General features: G+C 44.9%; 1 protein-coding gene across 1 annotated transcript; it reads left to right on the top strand.

Annotated features, from left to right (window-relative positions):
- Window positions 1-439: 439 nt before the first annotated feature.
- Window positions 440-1,888, top strand: FOXD1 (forkhead box D1). The gene has a single exon (XM_088023645.1). The coding sequence runs from the start codon at window positions 440-442 to the stop codon at window positions 1,886-1,888; it is 1,449 nt and encodes a 482-aa protein (XP_087879771.1).
- Window positions 1,889-20,290: the final 18,402 nt, after the last annotated feature.

Here is a 20,290-nt window from a genome sequence, read left to right as displayed (position 1 = left end):
CGCCCTCTCCTGGACTCAGCCCTCGCCTCGCCGAGCTCGGTCCCTAGACTCTCACCCGTCCCGCACCTTCCCGGGCGCCCGGCACTCTGACTGGCCCGCTCGGGGTCTCGCCACCCCCTCCTCACTGACCCCGGCGCGGGCCGCTCGGAAAGGGGAAGGTCAAGTCCCCCGCCCGGGACCGGTGCGCGCGGAGCCGAGGGAGCGCAGAGACCGTGCGGCTCTGGCGGCAGCGTAGGAGTTACAAAGTCGCGGCGCGAGCCTCCGCAGCCGCCGGGCAGTCCCCGGGCAGCCCCCGGCCCAGCTCGAACAGCGGCGGCGCCCCCAGCGTGGCGCCCCCGTGCCGGGCCCGCCGCCCGGGACCCGGGCTGGGGAGCGGCGGGAGCCCGGAGCCCGGCGCCCCTATGCGACGCCTCGCCGCCGCCGCCGCCGCGCCACAGCTATGACCCTGAGCACGGAGATGTCCGATGCCTCCGGCCTCGCGGAGGAGACAGACATCGACGTGGTAGGGGAGGGCGAGGACGAAGACGACGAAGAAGAGGAGGACGACGACGAGGGCAGCGGTGGCGTGTCCCGCCTGGCGGTGCCCGCGCAGCGGCGGCGGCGGCGGCGCTCCTACGCCGGGGAGGACGAGCTAGAGGACCTGGAGGAGGAGGAGGAGGAGGAGGACGATGACATCCTGCTAGCCCCGCGGTCAGGGGCCTCCCCGGCGCCCCCGGGCCCAGCCCCAGCGGCTGGGGCCGGGGCGGCTGGGGGCGGCGGCGCGGGCGCGGGCGGCGGCGGCGGCGCGACCGCCGGCGGCGGCGCCAAGAACCCCCTGGTGAAGCCGCCCTACTCGTACATCGCGCTCATCACCATGGCCATCCTGCAGAGCCCCAAGAAGCGGCTGACGCTGAGCGAGATCTGCGAGTTCATCAGCGGCCGCTTCCCCTACTACCGGGAGAAGTTCCCCGCCTGGCAGAACAGCATCCGCCACAACCTCTCGCTCAACGACTGCTTCGTTAAGATTCCCCGCGAGCCCGGCAACCCCGGCAAAGGCAACTACTGGACGCTGGATCCCGAGTCCGCCGACATGTTCGACAACGGCAGCTTCCTGCGCCGGAGGAAGCGCTTCAAGCGGCAGCCGCTGCTCCCGCCCAACGCCGCCGCCGCCGCCGCCGAGTCGCTGCTGCTGCGCGGCGCAGGGGCCGCGGCGGGCTCGGGCGACCCGGCGGCCGCCGCCGCGCTCTTCCCCCCCGCGCCTCCGCCACCCCCGCACGCCTACGGCTACGGCCCTTACGGCTGCGGCTACGGCCTGCAGCTGCCGCCCTACGCGCCGCCCTCGGCCCTATTCGCCGCCGCCGCGGCCGCCGCGGCCGCCGCCGCCTTCCACCCGCACTCGCCCCCGCCGCCGCCGCCGCCGCCGCCGCCGCCCCCGCCGCCGCACGGCGCGGCCGCCGAGCTGGCCCGGACCGCCTTCGGCTACCGGCCGCACCCACTCGGCGCCGCCCTGCCCGCCCCACTGCAGGCCTCGGCTGCCAAGGCGGGCGGCCCGGGAGCCTCGGCGCTGGCGCGCTCGCCCTTCTCCATCGAGAGCATCATTGGGGGCAGCCTGGGCCCGGCCGCCGCCGCCGCCGCCGCCGCGCAAGCCGCCGTTGCCGTGCAGGCCTCGCCCTCACCCTCTCCGGTGACGCCGTCCGCGCCCGCGCCCGGATCCGCCGGCGGCGGCGGCGGCGGCGGCTGCGCGGTTCAGGCGGCCGTGGGCCCGGCTGCCGCGCTCACCCGCTCGCTCGTGGCCGCCGCGGCCGCCGCCGCCTCCTCGGTCTCCTCGTCGGCCGCCCTGGGGACTCTGCACCAAGGGACTGCCCTGTCCAGTGTCGAGAACTTTACTGCTAGGATTTCAAATTGTTAATAACGCTATGTTAGCGCGCTTGGGAGAGAAGGTAGGAATCCCGGCTCCTTTTTTTTTTTTTTTTTTTTTATCTTGGTGGTTTGGTATTTTGTTCGTTCCTCCCGGCGCGGCCCCTCCCGACCTCGCGCCCCCATTTTCGCCGCTTGGGATTCTCAGACCAGACTGTGTTGGGCAGCAGCTGAGGCGCGGTTTTCGGCTCTGCGGGTCCCTCTATTTATGCAAAGTCGCCCTATACTGCAGCACCCCCCCCCCCCGACCCGGGGTGGGGAGGAAGAGGGTGCTGGTGGGTGCCCTCCCTTGTGTAAGCGCAAGGGGCTTCCTTGACTTGTGGGAAATTAAAAAAACAAAAATCTAAGCCTTTTTGAGGTCTAGAGATTCTCAGGTCCAGGCGTAAAAGTATCAATAATGTTCAAAAGAATGATACACAAATAGTAAAGGTCCTGAAGAGTGCCAGCGGAGAAGCAATAGTTTTTACTTGAGGACACTCGTCTGGTATACTTTTTCATGAAAAGGAAAAATAATTAACATGTTTACACAAGGAAAAAAGTAAAATTTACCATTTCTTATTTTAACCTGTGTTTTGTATCATAATAGATATGCGGAATTTTTATTTTGTACTTACTACGTATTCTTTACAAGGAGTATTGTAAATTTTACTGGCAATTATTATTGTACTATTCTAATGTAAGATTTTTACACTTTTTCAGAAATAAAATGCTTAATTTTCAAAGAAAATCCACCAAAAAATTGGCTTCAGTCGTCCCCTTCTTATTTTCTTTTCTGTTAAAAAAAATTTTCTATGGGAGCTAAGTAGGAACCCAATATAGAATAGAACATTTTATTTTCAAAGAGAATTTAACAAAAGCATCATGCCATGATTTTTCATTTAAACTTTCTAGGTCAAAACCATTGCAAGAAATCAGAAAATACTTTTAAATGATTACAATAGAAGAAGTTACTTTAGTGTTCATTTTCAAATCTCATTCTATTCCGTTTTGAAGAACATTGAGGCTATTAAAATTAACGCCACAGTTACCCTCAGATAATTTTATAGAACTTTTAATTTTGTTTTTGAGTTTCCCACCTCATTTGATTTCCACTTGCTTTTGAGCACAATATTGTATATATCTATAAAAAGTCTGCAATACATTATATCTTAATGAAAGCAGCACAAGCAAATAGGCAATTTTTAGTTTAAAAAATTTAATAGATATGATCAACACTCAAGTGGCTTTGAAGTCCTGAATAATATTTACATATATAAAGAAAACTTTATTTGAAAGCTCTAGTATTTAAAGCTACTGTTTTCTTGACAGAAGAGATTCCAGGAATTACATAAAGAAATTTTTATTCTAAAAGGCAAACAGTGAAATTCTAATTTAAATGAGTAACTTAGGGTATGTAAGAGAAATCTTCAATTTTAGGGTAGCACACACTTTAAGAATAAAAATGAAAATGTATCGGGTGTTTATTGAAGTAATGATACAATTTTTGTGATTTGGATATATTTTTTCAACTTTTGAGTGTTTTCATTAACTACTTGTTGCAGGCAATTTCTAGTTCTTTAAAAAAATGTGAGACTCTAGTTTTGATAGATGTTATCGTGGGCTCCAAATAAAACCAAAGCATATGTAATATGTAATTTAAATGCTTAGTATCAGTGAGTTGCAGAGGAGGTTAAATACGTTTATTAAATTCTTTTTCAAAAATCTAGACAGGTATGTACCTGAAGATCTGCACAACTAAACATATCAGGTTAACGAAGACTGAATTTTAGGCCAGTATTTTTGCAGTGACATTCACCCTTGATGCCCTATCCTCATGTCCCTTTTTAGGGAGGAAAAAAAATGGACTCTCACAGCCTCAAAATTAAGTTCTGGGTTTTTTCCTATCAAACATTTGGAGGCGATTAAATAAGAGCTTAAACATACACTCAAAGTTTACCACTAAATATAGAGATACAGATTGAAATACTGTTAGACCAAGATCTTATATGCAAAAGTTATTTTTACCCTAGCACGACTAAGAGAGGAGACATTGGAACGGAGAACGTCCGGATGCCCAAGCAGCCTCCGGGGTGGAGAGGCGTTAGCACGCGGAACCCAAACAGCACAGGCCCTGCAGGCGTGCCTCGCAGCCTTCTGTAAGTCACAGATCTGAAACTTAGAGCTGAAAGTCATTATGAGGAGAGAGTGAAAGAACAAGGCCGTGGGTATTATTATTTTTGCATGATGCTTGGATGTCCTGAAACCAGGTAATCCCAGCTAATCCTCTCTGTTCACATTCCCGTATCCGTAAAAAAGTGCCAGGATGGGCTCTACCCCCCAAGTTGTCAGTGCTTTTAAGAGAATGGTAAGAAGGCACTGTGCAATCCAGCGCTGGGCTCATTTGGGGTCTGGAGGAGGGCTTCCGAATCACCCGCGCCGGCTTGAGAGACCGCAAGCGCTCTGTGAGACCCTGAGTCGGAAGCCCAACTCGCCTGCTCACTCTCCAGTTTTGCCTCCTTCACCCTCCGGGCTCTGGGTTCCACCGGAGGTGTTGCGGGCTCAGCGGCGGGTGGACAAGATAGTGGGGAGCGAAGGCTGCGGGGCAGGCAGGGAGTGAGCGGTAGCCTGGGACCGGGCGACCAGGAGCGCAGAGCTCGCCCAGTCAGACTGCGTGGGCGAGCAGGTGCCAGAACAAAGGCCCCAGGGCTGCCCAGCTACCGCGGCCTTTGATGGGCAAGGACGTCTCCTCCCGGGGCTCCTCATTCGCATGCAAATCCAGCTCTGGTCCTCTTTTCTTTGAAGGCAAACAGAAGGATGTTTGTGTGTTTGTAAGGACGAAGCTTGCTTGAACAAGCCTTCCTCAATAGGCTGGGTCTCGAAAAATAAACCAGTTGGACAAACATTGGCCACCAGCTCTCCTCCTCCCAACTACAAAGTGTGGATTTGCTACAACTCATTAACCCGACGCTTTTCTCCCCTTGGTCTTGTTTCTCTGCTCATCAAACGCCCCCGTAGAGCCTGGAGACAAATGACCGAAGTGCAGTCGGGAGGGAATTGCAGTTAATAGGGAGAGGGATATATTGGGGCTAATGGTTCAGGCAGCTCCGGGAGAAGGACCACACAAAAAGGAGCCTCCCCATTCAGGGCTCTGTTGTGCTGCTGAGATTTACTCTGCAGCTAGATTTAGCCAAATGTTATCTATTGCGGGGGTAATGAAGCCCTTATGGATTGAATTGCTCCTTGTACCACACATGGTGTCATGACCTTAGATTGTTTCTTGGTTGATTTCTTTTTTCTCTGTTGGGTAATTATTTTATTTCTTTAAAATAAGAAGCTAGCGCTTCTGCTCAAAAATGTGTTTCCTCCCCATCCCCATCCTGTGCCTTTATTTAAAGAGCCACTTCCCTTCCTCTTAAAAAAAAAGAGAAAAAGAAAAAAAGAAACTGGGGAGGAGAAGGGGAAAATTGTGAGAACCTTTCCCATTTTCTCTCCTTGAGCCACCTATATGTTTGCATATTTCTCCTTTCCTGTCCCCCTACTCAGTGGCCCTTTCCTGCCCAAATTTTCTGCTGGTGGAACTGGAATTTGGGGGTGTATTTACTACCAAAATGCTTACAGTGAATGTAGTAAGCATCCATCTGGGGAAAAAGCTTCTGCCTTTCAGGTTTTTTTTTTTTTTTTTTTTTTTAAGCCTACCAAATTTCTTCCTGTAGCCTATCCTCTGAGAGAACTGGGGGAGGTGTTTTTTTCTGATTGAAGGTGATTATTTTGATGGAATACCAGCCTGTGTCATTTATTAAGGGCTGTCTGAGGCCAGTGGTTGTGCTTGTTTTGTTTTGTTTTTCTCTCTCTGGCCCTGGTGGCTCTGATTTCCTTGCTTGACCGAGGACCAAGCTAGGAGCAGCTAATGGTGTTATTACAACTGCTAGAGATGGGTAGGGGTCTGATCTTACTGCCCAAAGCCAGGAATTAAGGACTCTAGTTTTGGTTTAAAAATTCTCTGCTGGCTACACATTTTGCTCACACCTATTTTTATCACTGACTGAGAAAAGTCATTTGGGGATAACATTAAGGTCAGATCCGCATCAAACTCAATCTAAATCAGAAATGTGCCCAGCAATCCCTCCAGTATCTCTGGGCTCCTCCAGGGGGATAACCATGGGACACACTGGAGTGCCAGGGGTCCCCTTCCCTCTTTAGAGCTGAGCCAGACAAGGACAGGCCTGAGAAGCAGAGGACAAGTGAAGTGGGCCCAGCATTGTCAGCATCCATTCCTTTCTCTACTGGTTTCCTGGTGTTACAGCTGGGTCACATGTAGACACACACAGGCATGCACGCAAGCTCATTGCCCATCAGCTGCCGCTTGCCTCTCTTCTGCCCTATGATTTTGTAATTAGGCATATGCTTTTTGTTGGTAAATGTGTTTGATGTCACGGCCAGTGAAATGTGGAGTGTTTTAAGGCCACGAATGTAAATGTGTAAATATGTTTAGTGTAAAATCTGGCCCTTCGACTTTAGCAATAAATACCCTGCCAATTTGGATACGATTACATTTGACAGAAAGATGGAGAATCTGATCATGACCAGCTGCTCTTGGCTCCTTGGGACTCTTACTTTCCCAAACGAATTCACTTTTCAGATAATTTCTTTGCATGTCACATCTCTCTAATCACATCTTTCCCTTGATGTGAACAGCTTGGGCTCCCTTTTATTGTTGACCGCTCTGGCACGCAGGAAACTTCCTGGTTCATTCCTCCTGCTCCTTTACCAGGAAAATACTATTCAGTAACAAGCAGAAACACACATAGAAAATAACTGATTGTTATCATCAGTCCCCCTTTTTGAGTCCTGAGCCTCCAGGGGGAATAAGAAACGAGATAAAGACTATGAGTTTCTGGCCCACATTTATAATTTCCTTGTCTTTATCATCATCATCATCATCATCATCGTCATCATCCTGACTTTAGAAACTGTTTTGAGCTAGTCTAACTTTTAAAAGTAAACATTTTAGGAAATATACATACAGATAAATACACAAAATCTCAATTGCTTTTCACAAGGTGAACACACCCTTGTTAACAGCATCAGTTATCAGAATCACTTATCTGTCCATTCCATTCACTACCCTTAGCACACACCAACTTTTAAAAAGGATTTTCACTAATATTTCTCTCACCCACACTGAAATAGGACAAGAATTATTATTTTTTTTAAAGATTTATTTATTTTGAGAGAGTGAGAATGAGAGAGAGAGAGAGAGAGAGTACATGAGAAGGGGGAGGGTTAGAGGGAGAAGCAGGCTCCTTGCTGAGCAGGGAGCCGGATGCGGGACTCAATCCCGAGACTCCAGGATCATGACCTGAGCCGAAGGCAGTCGCTTAACCCACTGAGCCACCCAGGCGCCCAGGACAAGAATTATTATTGATCCCATTTTACAAATAAAGATATTAAGGTTCAAAAAGATATGAAATGACTTGTCCAAGGTCACAGCTACTGGGACTTGAGTATTTAAATCCCATTTTGTTTCTTTACATCACACTGCCTCTTTGTAGCCATCATTGTGATTTATTAAACACCCACTGTGGCGGGGCAATTGCCTTAGAGGTCACTGTGTAGAACAGTCATTTATTTCTTATACACTTTTTGCTTCCTTGCTAGATCCTGCTCTCTGTCTCCTCTACTCAGGAGATACCCCAGCCCCTTCTTGTAGATACATTTGGAATCTGTAGCCCCCCCTTTTTTTTTTTACATGTGTCAGCTTTGTCTACCTAGTTCTATATGACACTCCCCTAGCATCACTTTTCTGATCTTTTTTGCATCAGCAATCTTTAAAATATTACATACACACCTACCTCACCTTTTCACCTTTGTACTATTTGTCCACTTCCTCTGCTTTTCTCCCTAATTTTTAATGGTTGAAATCTGCCAAACTGACAGAATTTTTTTTGCTAAACTGCTAAGCCTGTCTTTATAACCAGACTTAAGGTCACATTGTCTCCATGTGAAGAAAGGAAGAATATGTAAGAGTCTGATCAACTGATTTAACATTTAATGAGAAAGCAAAACATTTTTCTCAGAATCTGCCCCCCCAATCCAGACACATTCTTGAAAATTTTTCTGTCTTTAAACAGCTGTGTATGATATGAGTTAGCAGGTCCTTTTAGCCCTTGCACAATTAACCCATTGCACTAGAGCCTCCCAAAGGACAGTCTCACCTGGAGCTGAGAACTGCCTGGCCAGAGGTCTCCCTAAAATGATTTTGTGGGGAGGGAATTCCAGGCCACCTGCTGGAATCACATCTTTCTGTGGGTGGGAACAATGCATCCTTGCCAGTTGCCACCAGAATCCTTACTGAAGCCCAGCCTCCTCAGGCAGTTGCTGGGGCCAATGCTTTGTCCCTTATGAGGACATCCAAGCTGGAGTCAGGGCAAGGATTGCTTCTGACTAATTGTAAGCTGCAGACCGCAGAGGAAAGTGTATATGGTGCATAAACACTTTCTCAGGGACAGTGCTCAATGCAAGATAACATTGATTTTCTAGAGAAAGGGTGTTTTTGTAAAACCAGAAACATTTTTATTTTTTTTAAAGATTTTTTTTGTTTTTATTTTTTGACAGAGACACAGTGAGAAAGGGAACACAAGCTGGGGGAGTGGGAGAGGGAGCAGCAGGCTTCCCGTTGAGCAGGGAGCCCAACGTGGGGCTCAATCCCAGGACCCTAGGATCATGACCTGAGCCAAAGGCAGACGCTTAACAACTGAGCCACCCAGGCGCCCCAACAATTTTCTTTTAGATTTTACACTGTAAAAGACAAAAAAAAGCCCATCTCAGGAAGAAAAGCCATCAGTTAATATCAGAGGCTTTAGAGAAACTGGAAAGTTCTGATTCTGAATTTGAAATCAGGAGACAGTCTGGAAGGTTATTTTCCTATTCTTAAAATGAGAGTGACTCAATTTTTCAAGATGGGGTGTTTCCCTGGATGTAGGATCTTACAGTTAAAGAAGGATCTGTCTAACCGTTAAGAAGAATACAAGCTATATGGAATGTGTCCATAGGCCCAGTGAGTCTGTTGAGCACCAGGAGAGGATCTGGCAGGCCCAGGGTGGTAGATCTGAGGCCCTGGGCCTTGCCTGGCCCTCTGTGTCCCAGGGGGAACCAGGCACAAATTGAGGATTCTCTTATTTGCAACTACTGATTAATAACAGACTAGTAAAGACAAAGCAGGGGTACATATTAGTTATGGCAGAGAGCAGAAGCTTCTTTGCATACTTGCTTAGGAATTTCCATTAATATAAATAAAAGGCAGATATTTTCAGCAATAAAAGAACACAACATATTTTCTGAAACATCAACAATGAAGCATTATTATGAATGAAAAATAACTTGGTCCCCTATTTCTATTTTTTATTATTTTAATGCAGAGGTTCATATATATGAAAATGACCATGACAAGATTATATGTTTTTTTTTTAAATGATTGACTATGGAGAAGGGGAAAAAAAATCACAAACCAAAAAATATCTCCAGAGCCCACAACAGAATAAGACTAGGTTGAAATTAAATGTTTGATCAGCTTTTACACTCACTTGTAGTTTTGGGGAGTGTGGGGATAGGTTGTGAGAATGAAATAAGACAGTTTTTGTGAAAATATTTTGGAGAACATTAAACCTGTACAAATGGATAGAATTATGATTCCTTTGTGTCGTCTTTCGCACATCCTTATTCTTCCAGGAAATAAGTAAAACTTCTAAACTTTGGAGGATACATTAGTTAAGGAAGTCTTTGGCTATATGTAAAAACTCACCTTTCTTCAAACTTCCCACTCTGTGTATGAAATAAATTGTTACTTAACCCTTCCTAGAGATAATGGGAAGAGATGGCATTGTGTTTTCTCCTACTTCAGCTGGTTGAATATTTGGACAGCTTTCTCCTCCCTTCTAAAATAAACAAACCAATAGTGTTTTAGATCCACTCTTCTAGTCTCTTGCTCTATTTCTTGTCTCTAGTTACTTCTCTACCGATCATCTCTTTAACCTCTAAGCTTTGAAAAGTGGGATTAGTCTGCAGTATTTATTGAGCACCTGCTACATTGTAAATCCCTTTCTTCCTACTTTAAATATAGGAAACAAGTGAAAGACTCCCTGCCACCAATTTGCCTCTAGTAACATAAGCATACTATCAGGGAGCAACAGGAGAAAGCCACTGCAGGGAGAAAACAGTGGGGGTGGAGGGAAGAGTAGGAAGACTTTTTTTTTTTTTTAGTTTTTTTTTTCTTTTTAAACAGAACTCTTAAAAAAAATCTTGATAGTCTGTAAACAAAACAGAAGTTGTCTGGTTCTTGACAATATCTGTCTAGTTTGGCAGTTTACTCACAAAACGCCTAAAACACTTAAGCGTCTATGTGGTTTGGAGATAACTCAGTGCCAAACTCTTCCATGCAGAAAACTATAAATTTGAGTTTCCTTCCAAGTTTTTAAGGCTTTTTACTAATAGATCACCTATTAGTGGTATCCCTAACCCCTACTTCTCTGTGAAGACCTGAGAGGAAGAGCACATCAGGAAATGCTCAGACTACTGTGAACTGAGACTATAACCTACATGGAATGAGTTTATGTTCACATGGGTTTGTGAAGAGTTAAATAGAGGCACAGTGAAAAACCCTAGGATACTGTCCCCCTCATGCTTAAATATTTTATTACAAATCAAAGAAAATTAAAAAAATAAAGCACAGTCTATTTTTCTTGTATTCTTTTACAAACTTTAAAATAAATATTTTTCCACTTGCAGAAATTGTAGACACATCAATATGCAAACTCAGAGAGTCCAGGTCCTGGACCACTGGGGGTGCCTAGGCACCAAGATTTTTTCCCCTGTATTCAGGTCCAGCACTAACCTCACCTTTAAGTTGTCATCACCAAGAAACTGAGGGCAAGTCACCAAGTTAAGGTCTTGTTTTCTTCAAAAGTAACTAGGGGTACAGAGGATAAAAATAAAATCCTGAGGCACTCTGTGTTGTTTTCCTATGTAAGGAATTTAATATTTCTTTGCCTTTCTCCTCTTTCCCTCGCTCGCCCTCCCCTCCCCCAATACATAGCAGGGCTCCAGCAAACCATCCCCCACACTCCTTTAGAATTATCTGGGAAGGGATCCCTCATTTTAGGGAGTTGGTGGGTGCGAGTTGTTATTGTAACTCTATTCTGTAACTAAAGCTCTGGCATGTAATAAATCTCTCCCCAAAGACTTTTGGATCTTTAATTTGAAAAATCGGATTCCTTTTGTGGAAACAGTTGACAGGAACCTAAAAGGATTAGTTGCATTCCACATAGGATAATTTTTACTGGCAACATTTTGCAACGATTTGGTCCCTTTCAGACCTTAAACAATGTCCAGAAAAATGATCTAACGAGACTTGTATTGTTTTCCTTTGTCTGTGAATCCGTTTGCTGCTTGTGCCAACGTCTCGATACGGTTTTGACAGGCTTTTGCTCCCGAGCAGTGCACCGAATTAATTTTTGATCGCTCTTTCTACTTGGTTTGTTACCTCCTTCGGCCAGGGGCGCGGCAGTGTTTTCCCAACGTCAGTCCGTGAAATGAAGCCGGAGCCGGTGGTTTGTCTCTCGGTGGCGCCCTGTCTGGGAGGGGGCGCGGGGACCCGTAGATCGCGGAGGGCCGCGCGACCGATGCGCCACGGCCAGGCCCGCGGACGGCCACAGCTCAGGCACTCGGACGTAGTCGGAGTCGGCGAGGCAGCGCGCACTTGCCAAACCTTCACAGTCTTAACAGTTCTGGGGCCCTCTGTCCATGGGGATGTGATGCTGAACGCGAGAGGACGAGAAGGGAGGGGATTTTTCTTCTTTTTCCTCCCTAGCCGCTCCCCAACCCCCCCCAACTCCCACCTCAAAGCCCCAGACAAAAACCAAGAGAGGCCTGCCTTCCCCGAGCAGACGGCCTCTGTGCTCTGCGCGCGGGCCCTGGGTGACAGCGCTCCCCGCCTCCACCCCCCGGCCCTCTCCACTGTTTATTTTGTTGTCAGCGGACTTATCAAGATGTTAGTCTGCTGGAGGTTCTGACCTGCCCGGGCGCTTTGGCTGCTCGGCCCGGGCCTTCCGCTCTGTTTTTACACCTGCACAAACTCCACTGCACTCCCCTGTCTGATTTATAGCCCAATTAAAGGTTCAGTGTTCTTGAAGCCACCCGCACTGCTCCCTTCCCGGCCTCCCGCTGTCCGCGCGAGCGCAGGAATGCGCGGGGCCGGGGCCGGTCCGCGCCTGACACCCCGGCGCGCGCGGCCGCGGAGCGCGCCCAGGACCCCGAGGGGCGGCGGCGCGGGTGAGAGGCCTGCTCGCGGAGAGCCGCCCGGAAACCTCGCACGCACACCACCCCGCAGCCGCGCGTAGGGGAAAGTTATTTCCTTCTTGGGGTTTCGACTTCATTGGGATGAGGCGTTTCTCAGACAACACGCAAAGCCGGTGGCGGGAGGGCGCGGGAGCGGCCACGTGGCGCGGCGGGACGCGGAGGCCCAGCGCGGAGCCTTCGGGCGCTGGCGTCTCGGGACCCGCTGCTGCGATTTTCTCCGCGAGGAAAGGGTGGCTGCGGGGCCCGGTGGGGCGTAGAGGCGCCGGCCTGGGATGGGAGGCCGTGCGCTACTCGTCCGCAGCCCTTCCTCCCGCGGCGCGGAGGCGCTCGCAAGGGAAGCCGTGGTGCCGGCTGCCGGGCTACGGCTGTGGAGGGGGAAGCGCGGGGTCAGTGACCGCCCGTCCCGCGGATCCGGCTAGAGCCGAGCCTCCGCACGGGCTGCGGGCGGGCTCCGGCTCCAACCTCCTTTTTTGCGCCCTTTTCTTTCCAGAGAGAATAAGTGGCAACCCAGACGAGATTGGCAGCACCGAGCATCTTCCTAACCCAACTCTGTCTTCCTCCCATTTATCAATCCACCTTTCTAATTAGACTAATTAGGAGCGCTCTGGAGTGTCCCTAGGCCCAGGGACTGAAACGTTTAGAGGTTGTGAAAAGAGCCTTGAATGGCCACCCTGGGGGCCGAGCGGGAGCCTTTGCGACCCATTCAGCACAGAGTAACAGTGGCTACATTTATCCCTGGCCATTGAAAAGAGGCTCGATTAAAACGTTTGGGAACTAATGCCACCCTGCATACCTTCTCTAATTAGAGAAGCCGGGGGTGGTGGCGAGAACGCCGGGGACCCCGCGGACTCAAGCCCTGCGCGCCACTGCTCTCCGCCCTTTCAGCGCAGCCCATTTCCTTGCCGGAGACAAAAGTCCAGCACCTCCCCACCTGTTGCCCGGCCCTACTTTCCCAGCCGGCCCTAGCCCGTTCGCCCGCGTCCCAGGCTGAAGGCTCAGCCCACTGCGTTAGAATGCGCAGCACAGCAGCGAAGTTGGGGGCAGCCAAGTGGAAAGAGACTCCTAGTTCCCTCTTCCCGGCTTGGAATGCACCCCTTTGCTTTCGGTAGGCTCCATGTTTTTCTCTTCATCTGTCTTCCTCCTTATTTCTCACATTGTCTGTGAATAGCTTGGTCTTACCTCTCCCCACCCTATTTTTAAACATGGTATTTCCAAGACGAGCATCTGGGAATGGGAGTCTCAGCATGCCCCCCTGATCCATTATCTTGGTTGCACACTTTGCTGTAGGAGTTCTTCACTTGCATAATTTGTACTTTCTGTCACCAGTCTTTTTAAAAAGAAACATATATTGAGCATCTACTATGTGCCTAGACAGATTCTTACCATATTTTTCAGCCTTCTTTTTTCCCTCTTAGCCGATTCCCAAATATGCTTTAAGAAGTTAAACCTGACTTGGTTCAATTCCTTAAGCAAGCTGTTGATTCTATCCCCATGGTTTATATGGAGAATTTTTCTTTATTTTTTTCATGGATTCGTTAGGAATGACCCAAAACACAAGAGATCAGGGATACAAGAGATAAAAATGAGAAATAGAAGATATAGTGCAAATGCAGATCATATGTATGTGTGTGAGGTTGTTTGTTCATTTTGTTGGTGAGAGAGTAAAAAAAAATGTGATACTTTAACAAAAATTTGAGACACATTTTACCGTAGAATGAAGGTGACCAAGAGGGTTAGATTTCCTCTTTCCCTTCTTCCCTCTTTCTTCCTTCGTTTCTTTCTTTCTTTCTTTCTTTCTTTCTTTCTTTCTTTCTTTCTTTCTTTCTTTCTTTCTTTCTTTGTTCCCTTCCTTCTCTTTCTTTCTTTTTCTCTAATCCTCCTTTTTGGAAAAGAGCCAAATGTACAAAGAAATATCATCAGGTCACTGTTCCTGATCTTGTTAATTTAGAAAATGGAACCTCAGCTAAAGATGCTGTTAACTAAATGCCAACCCACAGCATGCAAAATTCCTTGGATCCAAACTTCAAAAAAAGGAATGAAAGATGTCATGTGAGTGAAAGGAATTGTGGAATTTTTAAAAGCCTAAGCAAATCTTAATAGAGTTTTATTGCTTCCACAGCCTGGTTCACAATTTTTAATTTAACAGTTACAATATGCATGACTTTGCAACATAAATCTCATTAGTTAAGAAGCTGGGAGGGACAGAGAAGAATAAGAGATGAGAAAAGTGGTTCACTTTGCATTGAAAATTATAATTTGCAAAATTTAAAAATTCTTGGAACCTTTGAAATGAAAAACCAAAATCTATTTGGTCTGTCTGTGATTTTATCATCAAACCTCTTATTTTTTTTCATTTCCATTGCTAATTAAAATTTTATTTGAAGAATAACATAGTAAAGTGTTCAACTCCTAAGCATTCCACTTGGTGAATTTTGTGTGTGTGTGCACACACAAGATCAAGTTATGGAACACTTTTGCCATCCTAGGAAACTCCTCCATGCTTGTTTCCAATCAATACTACCCTACCCCCAACCACTATTCTCATTTCTGTCACCATAGATTAGTTTTAAATGTTTTTGAACTTCTTATCAATGAAATCATACACTGCACATGCAGTCTTTTGTTTGTCTTCTTTTACTGATCAGTATGTTTTTGAGATTCATCTGTTCAACTTTTATTTATAAGACAATAGAAATGGGAAGTCATTTTATATAGGTCAAGAAGAGGAGGCAGACACTGGAAAGTCTTACCCTACTCTGAAATTAAAGACAAACAAAATGAAATTAAAAACAAACACTCTTTCTCCCCCCAAACTCCAACCCCCCACATCATTATCAACCAGCAGAGGTAATGTTATGATTACAAGTAAGTAAGTAAATACGATGAAGTGTTTTAGGTGGAGTAACTATTAGGCACATCATTTTCAATGTGCAGTTGTAGGTACATGTAAGGAGAGCAGAAGCCATAAGCTGCTTTGGTAATTGGATTCTATTTCCTACTTGCCATTTTAGCCCCTAATGCTAGTAGTAAGTACTTTGGGCCTCTTCACAAAGAATGGCATGAACTTGAGGGGAAAAGTGAATTACATCTAGTTTGTTCTACCTCAGACACGCAAGTACTTAATGTAACAGCCTGTCAAGTGTGCTTTGAATTCTGTTTGAAGTAAAGTGTTCATTTTGTAACTAACCTAGCAGTCTGTACTGTTTCTATGGATCATTATACAGGCCAGTTAATGTTGACCATAGAAAAGCTGTTCTCTAGAAATAAAGGAAGCACAGCAAACCTGCAGGATTATGGTTGTCTTGCTCTGTCCCAGCATCCCCAGCAATGCAGCCACAAAGCTAGCTCTCTCATGAATTCAACCAGAGACAACCAGTGCTGCCCTCCTCCAGTAAAAACAGGACAGTGCAGCTAGTAGGACTTTTTTTTTGCCCCAGGAAGGACAGCATTTCCCCAGGAAGGGCAGGAAGGTGTGGGCATGTTTGTGCCATGGGAGAAATTACTTCAGTCTCTACGAGGTGGAGGAGACTGAAGTGGGTTTTGATTGCTTATTACTGGATGTTGGTAAATTTGAAGTAGAGAAAACATATTTTTGTAATCTTAAATCTAAAAATGAATATAAGTATAAAATAAATCTAGAAGTTCATGCTCAGGAAGGTAGTTTGAAGACAAAAGTCATCCCTACTGAATTATCATAGTACCAGTCATATAAACTGAATCACTGATTTCTGAAAACAAGAAAGAGACCTGCACACTTAAAATAAAAAATAGCAATATTATCAGTTGCTGGTGAGGATGCAGAGAAACTTTCTCTCTCATACATTACTGGTGTGAATGTAAAATGGTACAGTTACTCTGGAAAATAGTTTGTCAGTTAGTTACAAAACTTAATATATACTTACTATACAGCCCAACAACCATCCTCTAGAGCATCATCCTGCAGAAATGAAAATTTATGTTCACAGAAAACTCTGTACATAAATGTCCATAGCAGCTTTATTTGTTATACAAAAAAAGGAGACAATCTATACTTCCTTCAATAGGTGAAACTCCGGGATGTTCACCCAACAGAACACTCAACAACAAAAAGGAATAAACTACTGATGCATGCAACAAACTGGATTTTAAAGGCATTATGCTTAGTGAAAAAAGTCAACCTCAGAAGGTTACTTACTGTGTGATATTTGCATAACGTTATTGAAATGACAAAACCATAGAGATGGAAACAGATTGGTGGTTACCAGGGACAGGGAAATTAGGGAAGGGTCCATATATAAAAGGGTAGCAAGAGGGGGAGTCCTTTTGTAGTGATGGAAGAGTTCTGTGTCCTGGTTGTTATGGTAGGTTACATGAATCTCTACGTGGGATAAAATTGCAGAGAACTACACACATGCATACACACATAAACACAAATGAATGCTTGTAAAAAATGATGAAGACTGAATAAATCTTCTTATAATGTATAACCTACTTAACAGTGTTAGATAATGTCAATTTCCTGGTTTTGATATTGTACTGCAGTTACATAAAATACCACCTCTGGAGGAAGCTGAGTGAAGGGAATATAGAACTCCATGTGCTATTTTTGCAACTTCTTGTGAATCTATAATTTTTTCTAAATAAAAAGTTTAGGGGCGCCTGGGTGGCTCAGTCAGTTAAGCATCTGCCTTTGACTTGGGTCATGATCCCAGGGTCCTGGGATAGAGCCCCGCATTGGGCTCCCTGCTCAGCGGGGAGCCTGCTTCTCTCCCTCCCTCTGCTTCTCCCCCTGCTCATGTTCTCTCTCTCTCTCTGTATCTCTGTGTCTCGAATGAATAAATAAAATTTTTTTTAAAAAAATAAATAAATAAAAAGTTTTAAAAATCAGTAAAAAATAACTAACCAGTCAATATTTCATTGCTATAGCTCTCTGATGTGACAAGAGCTTTCATTGGTTGATTGCTCACAATTAATTATGGCAATGAATTTGGCCCTGTCTTTCCAACAGGTATTTTATAAGTGATGCTTAAAAGACTGATCATTTTAAATTGTATTTTCTATTGATAGGCCCAATACTGAATACTTTTTGGAACATAAACATTTTTGCCCATTTGTTAAACAAACTTCATTCTTTGAAGGTGGATTTGATTTTTTACAAATAGCCAAATGTCAGTGAGAGTCAAATACGGTGAATAAAACAGATGACCAAGTTGGGTCAAATAGTTTTTTTTTTTTTTTTTTGGCAAAACCAAAATGTCCTTGAATATTTATCATCTTGTATAAAGTAGTTACAAAAGGAGAATTCTCAAAATGTTCTTGGGAATGATAACATCATTAGTATTGGTATGGCCTCCCAGAGTGATTGCTTAGAAGGAAACACTCATTTGCATACAGAAGTTCTTGTGAAGGTTTAGAAATTTTGCCTCATTTCTAGGGTCAGCCTTTAAGGATGGTTCTTGGAAATGTGTGCCTTATTTTGGAAATAGTATGTTAAACAAGGTATTGAGTGTTTAAAGAGTAACACTTATTAATCTCTAAGCAAAGCAGTACACCTTACCTTACCTGTTTTGTAATTTTGAACGATTGCAAGTGAAATATTTACTAACTTTAGACATGGTTTAGCTCTTTTACTCCCTCTACCAAAGCTTAAAGGTGACTCAACCAATACTACTGGTAGTTCAGTTGTTAAAAATCTCCATTGATAATGAGTGTATTCAGCAGTTGCATAATTACAGCAGTCTTTTTTTATTTTATTTTATTTTTTAAAAAATTTTTTATTGTTATGTTAATCACCATACATTACATCATTAGTTTTTGATGTAGGGTTCCATGATTCATTGTTTGTGCATAACACCCAGTGCTCCGTGCAGAATGTGCCCTCTTTAATACCCATCACCAGGCTAACCCATCCCCCCACCCTCCTCCCCTCTAGAACCCTCAGTTTTTTCAGAGTCCATCGTCTCTCATGGTTCGTCTCCCCCTCTGACTTACTCCCCTTCATTCTTCCCCTCCTGGTATCTTCTTCTTTTTCTTTTTAGCACAGTCTTTTTTTAAAAAAAAGGATTTTAAAAATTTATTTATTAGAGAGCGAGATTGCAAGCAGGCGGGAGGGGTAGAGGAAGAAGCAGACTCCCCACTGACAGAGATTCCCCACTGACCAGAGAGCAGGATGTGGGACTCGATACCAGGACCCTGGGATCATGACCTGAGCCAAAGGCAGACGCTTAACCGACTGAGCCACCCAGGTGCCCAATTACAGCACAGTCTTAAGGCAGACCTGGTCAGGAGGTCTGGCTTGCCTAATCTCTAAGTGGACCATAACATAAAAGGAATCTAAATTCCTAGTGTAAGCAGGCCAAATAATGAATGATTGGATTTCAGACGGGCTTTGAGTTCTGATGCCAATATTTTAACCATGGTGCTTGTTCTTTTTCTTGAATGCTTTACTGCTTTATTATCTTATTTCCACTAGGAATTGTGGAGTTCTAAATATTATTAGTGGTTTACCACTTTTACACACATGTATCCTATTATTTTTGGAGATCTGTATGTGGAGAGAGAGACTGGCTTCTTTTATTCACCCATTCATCTACCTGCTTACATAGATGGGCACCCCCCCTCTTTTTAAATAAGCCAGAAGGGACCACACAGAATCTAAGACACTTGAGCAGAAGAACCAGAACATGGGTATCTGACAAAAATGTGGGTTTATGATAGAAAAATCTCAAGTAATGAATATTAAATTTTTGTTCACTTTTTTATTTGCCTGAAAATAGTTCATTATCTTAAAAATAAAGTAATTTAAGACATGTTACTTTTCTCAATTTGAACAGAAATTCTTGAAAAAAATTATAAACATTATCATTTAAAAATTCAATGAAATACATGAAAAATTAGTAACAAACTAAAATCACTTCCTATGAAATGCCTATATAATGTCAAAACTTAGGAATTTGTTACCAGATTCTTGGGTCTATATAGCATTATAGGCATAAATTAGCATAAGGGTTGAAGAAAATACAAATAAAGATCACATTAAAATATGATATTGTAACTAAAACAAATGACGAAGGGAAACCAAAGACCTATACTTGATCATTCATTCCCATTTATTCATCTGGCATTTGGTGGGCACCTATGTGCCGAGGCATGGTGTAATGGGTTATGGATACAAAGAAAAATAAGTTATCAGGTTGGGGGTGGCTGGAGAAAGATATGTATACTAATTAAAATATTATATGATGTGATTTAAAAAAAGTGTGAACTGATTAATTGAAGATCACAGAGAAAGAAATAACTATGCCTGGAAGGGTCAGGAAATCCTCTGCAGAAGAGGTAATGCTCGACATGAGTCTTAAAGAAGGAAGAAAAATTATACGTGGGAATAGAATGTACTAAAAAACAGCAGCATGAAAGAACAGAATGTTTTCAGTGAGCAGGTAAATGAATACTGGAGCCTCATCATACTGAGTGCCCAGTATATACAAATGCATATAAAGTACTCAACAGACACTCCTAGTCTGATCGCCATGTCTGAGGTTTCTCTGGCTGTGCCTGGAACCATTTTGGATGTAAAGAGAAGGAAAAGGTGGACTAGGGGTCCTTTCAGTTGAGTTATGTGGTTAACTGTTGAAGTATGTTTAACCCTTCCAGCGTATTTCTATTATTTTGACTCCAACACGGAAAAATTCTATGGGATATGTAACTTTCTGAATGGCAAAAGGAGAAGAAGAACGGTGATTTTAGAGACGGGTCTCAGACATCTATAGTCTGTTTTTAATTTCCATCCTGATAAAGGTGGACGGGGATAAAGAGGTAGAAGGTGAGGCTACTAGCTGGGCCACCTGGGAAAAGTGACAAAGATAGTGAACGAGGCATAGGGAGAACTAATTCTGATGATTCACGGTGGTGCCCCTTACAGCAATTCATCAAGCCCTTCCCTTACTCAAGTGATAACCAACATCTTCTCCATGCTGTAGTACCAAATTTTCAACTCCTGCTAGACAAATCCACTTAAAAGTGGACTCAACCTTGACATTTCTAAGATCAGTATCCTTCTATAATTGGCTTCCCTTCTTGACTG

Source organism: Eumetopias jubatus, unplaced genomic scaffold (assembly GCF_037043125.1).
Source record: "Eumetopias jubatus isolate StellerSeaLion01/CBP00866 unplaced genomic scaffold, mEumJub1_p1.0 scaffold_5, whole genome shotgun sequence".
Taxonomy (NCBI): domain Eukaryota; kingdom Metazoa; phylum Chordata; class Mammalia; order Carnivora; family Otariidae; genus Eumetopias; species Eumetopias jubatus.
Note: the sequence above shows the minus strand (reverse complement) of the source record. Positions and strands in the feature narration are given on the sequence as shown.

Excerpts from the sequence above, each read along its gene's own strand:
- FOXD1 (XM_088023645.1), top strand. The coding sequence starts at position 440 with ATGACCCTGAGCACGGAGATGTCCGATGCCTCCGGCCTCGCGGAGGAG.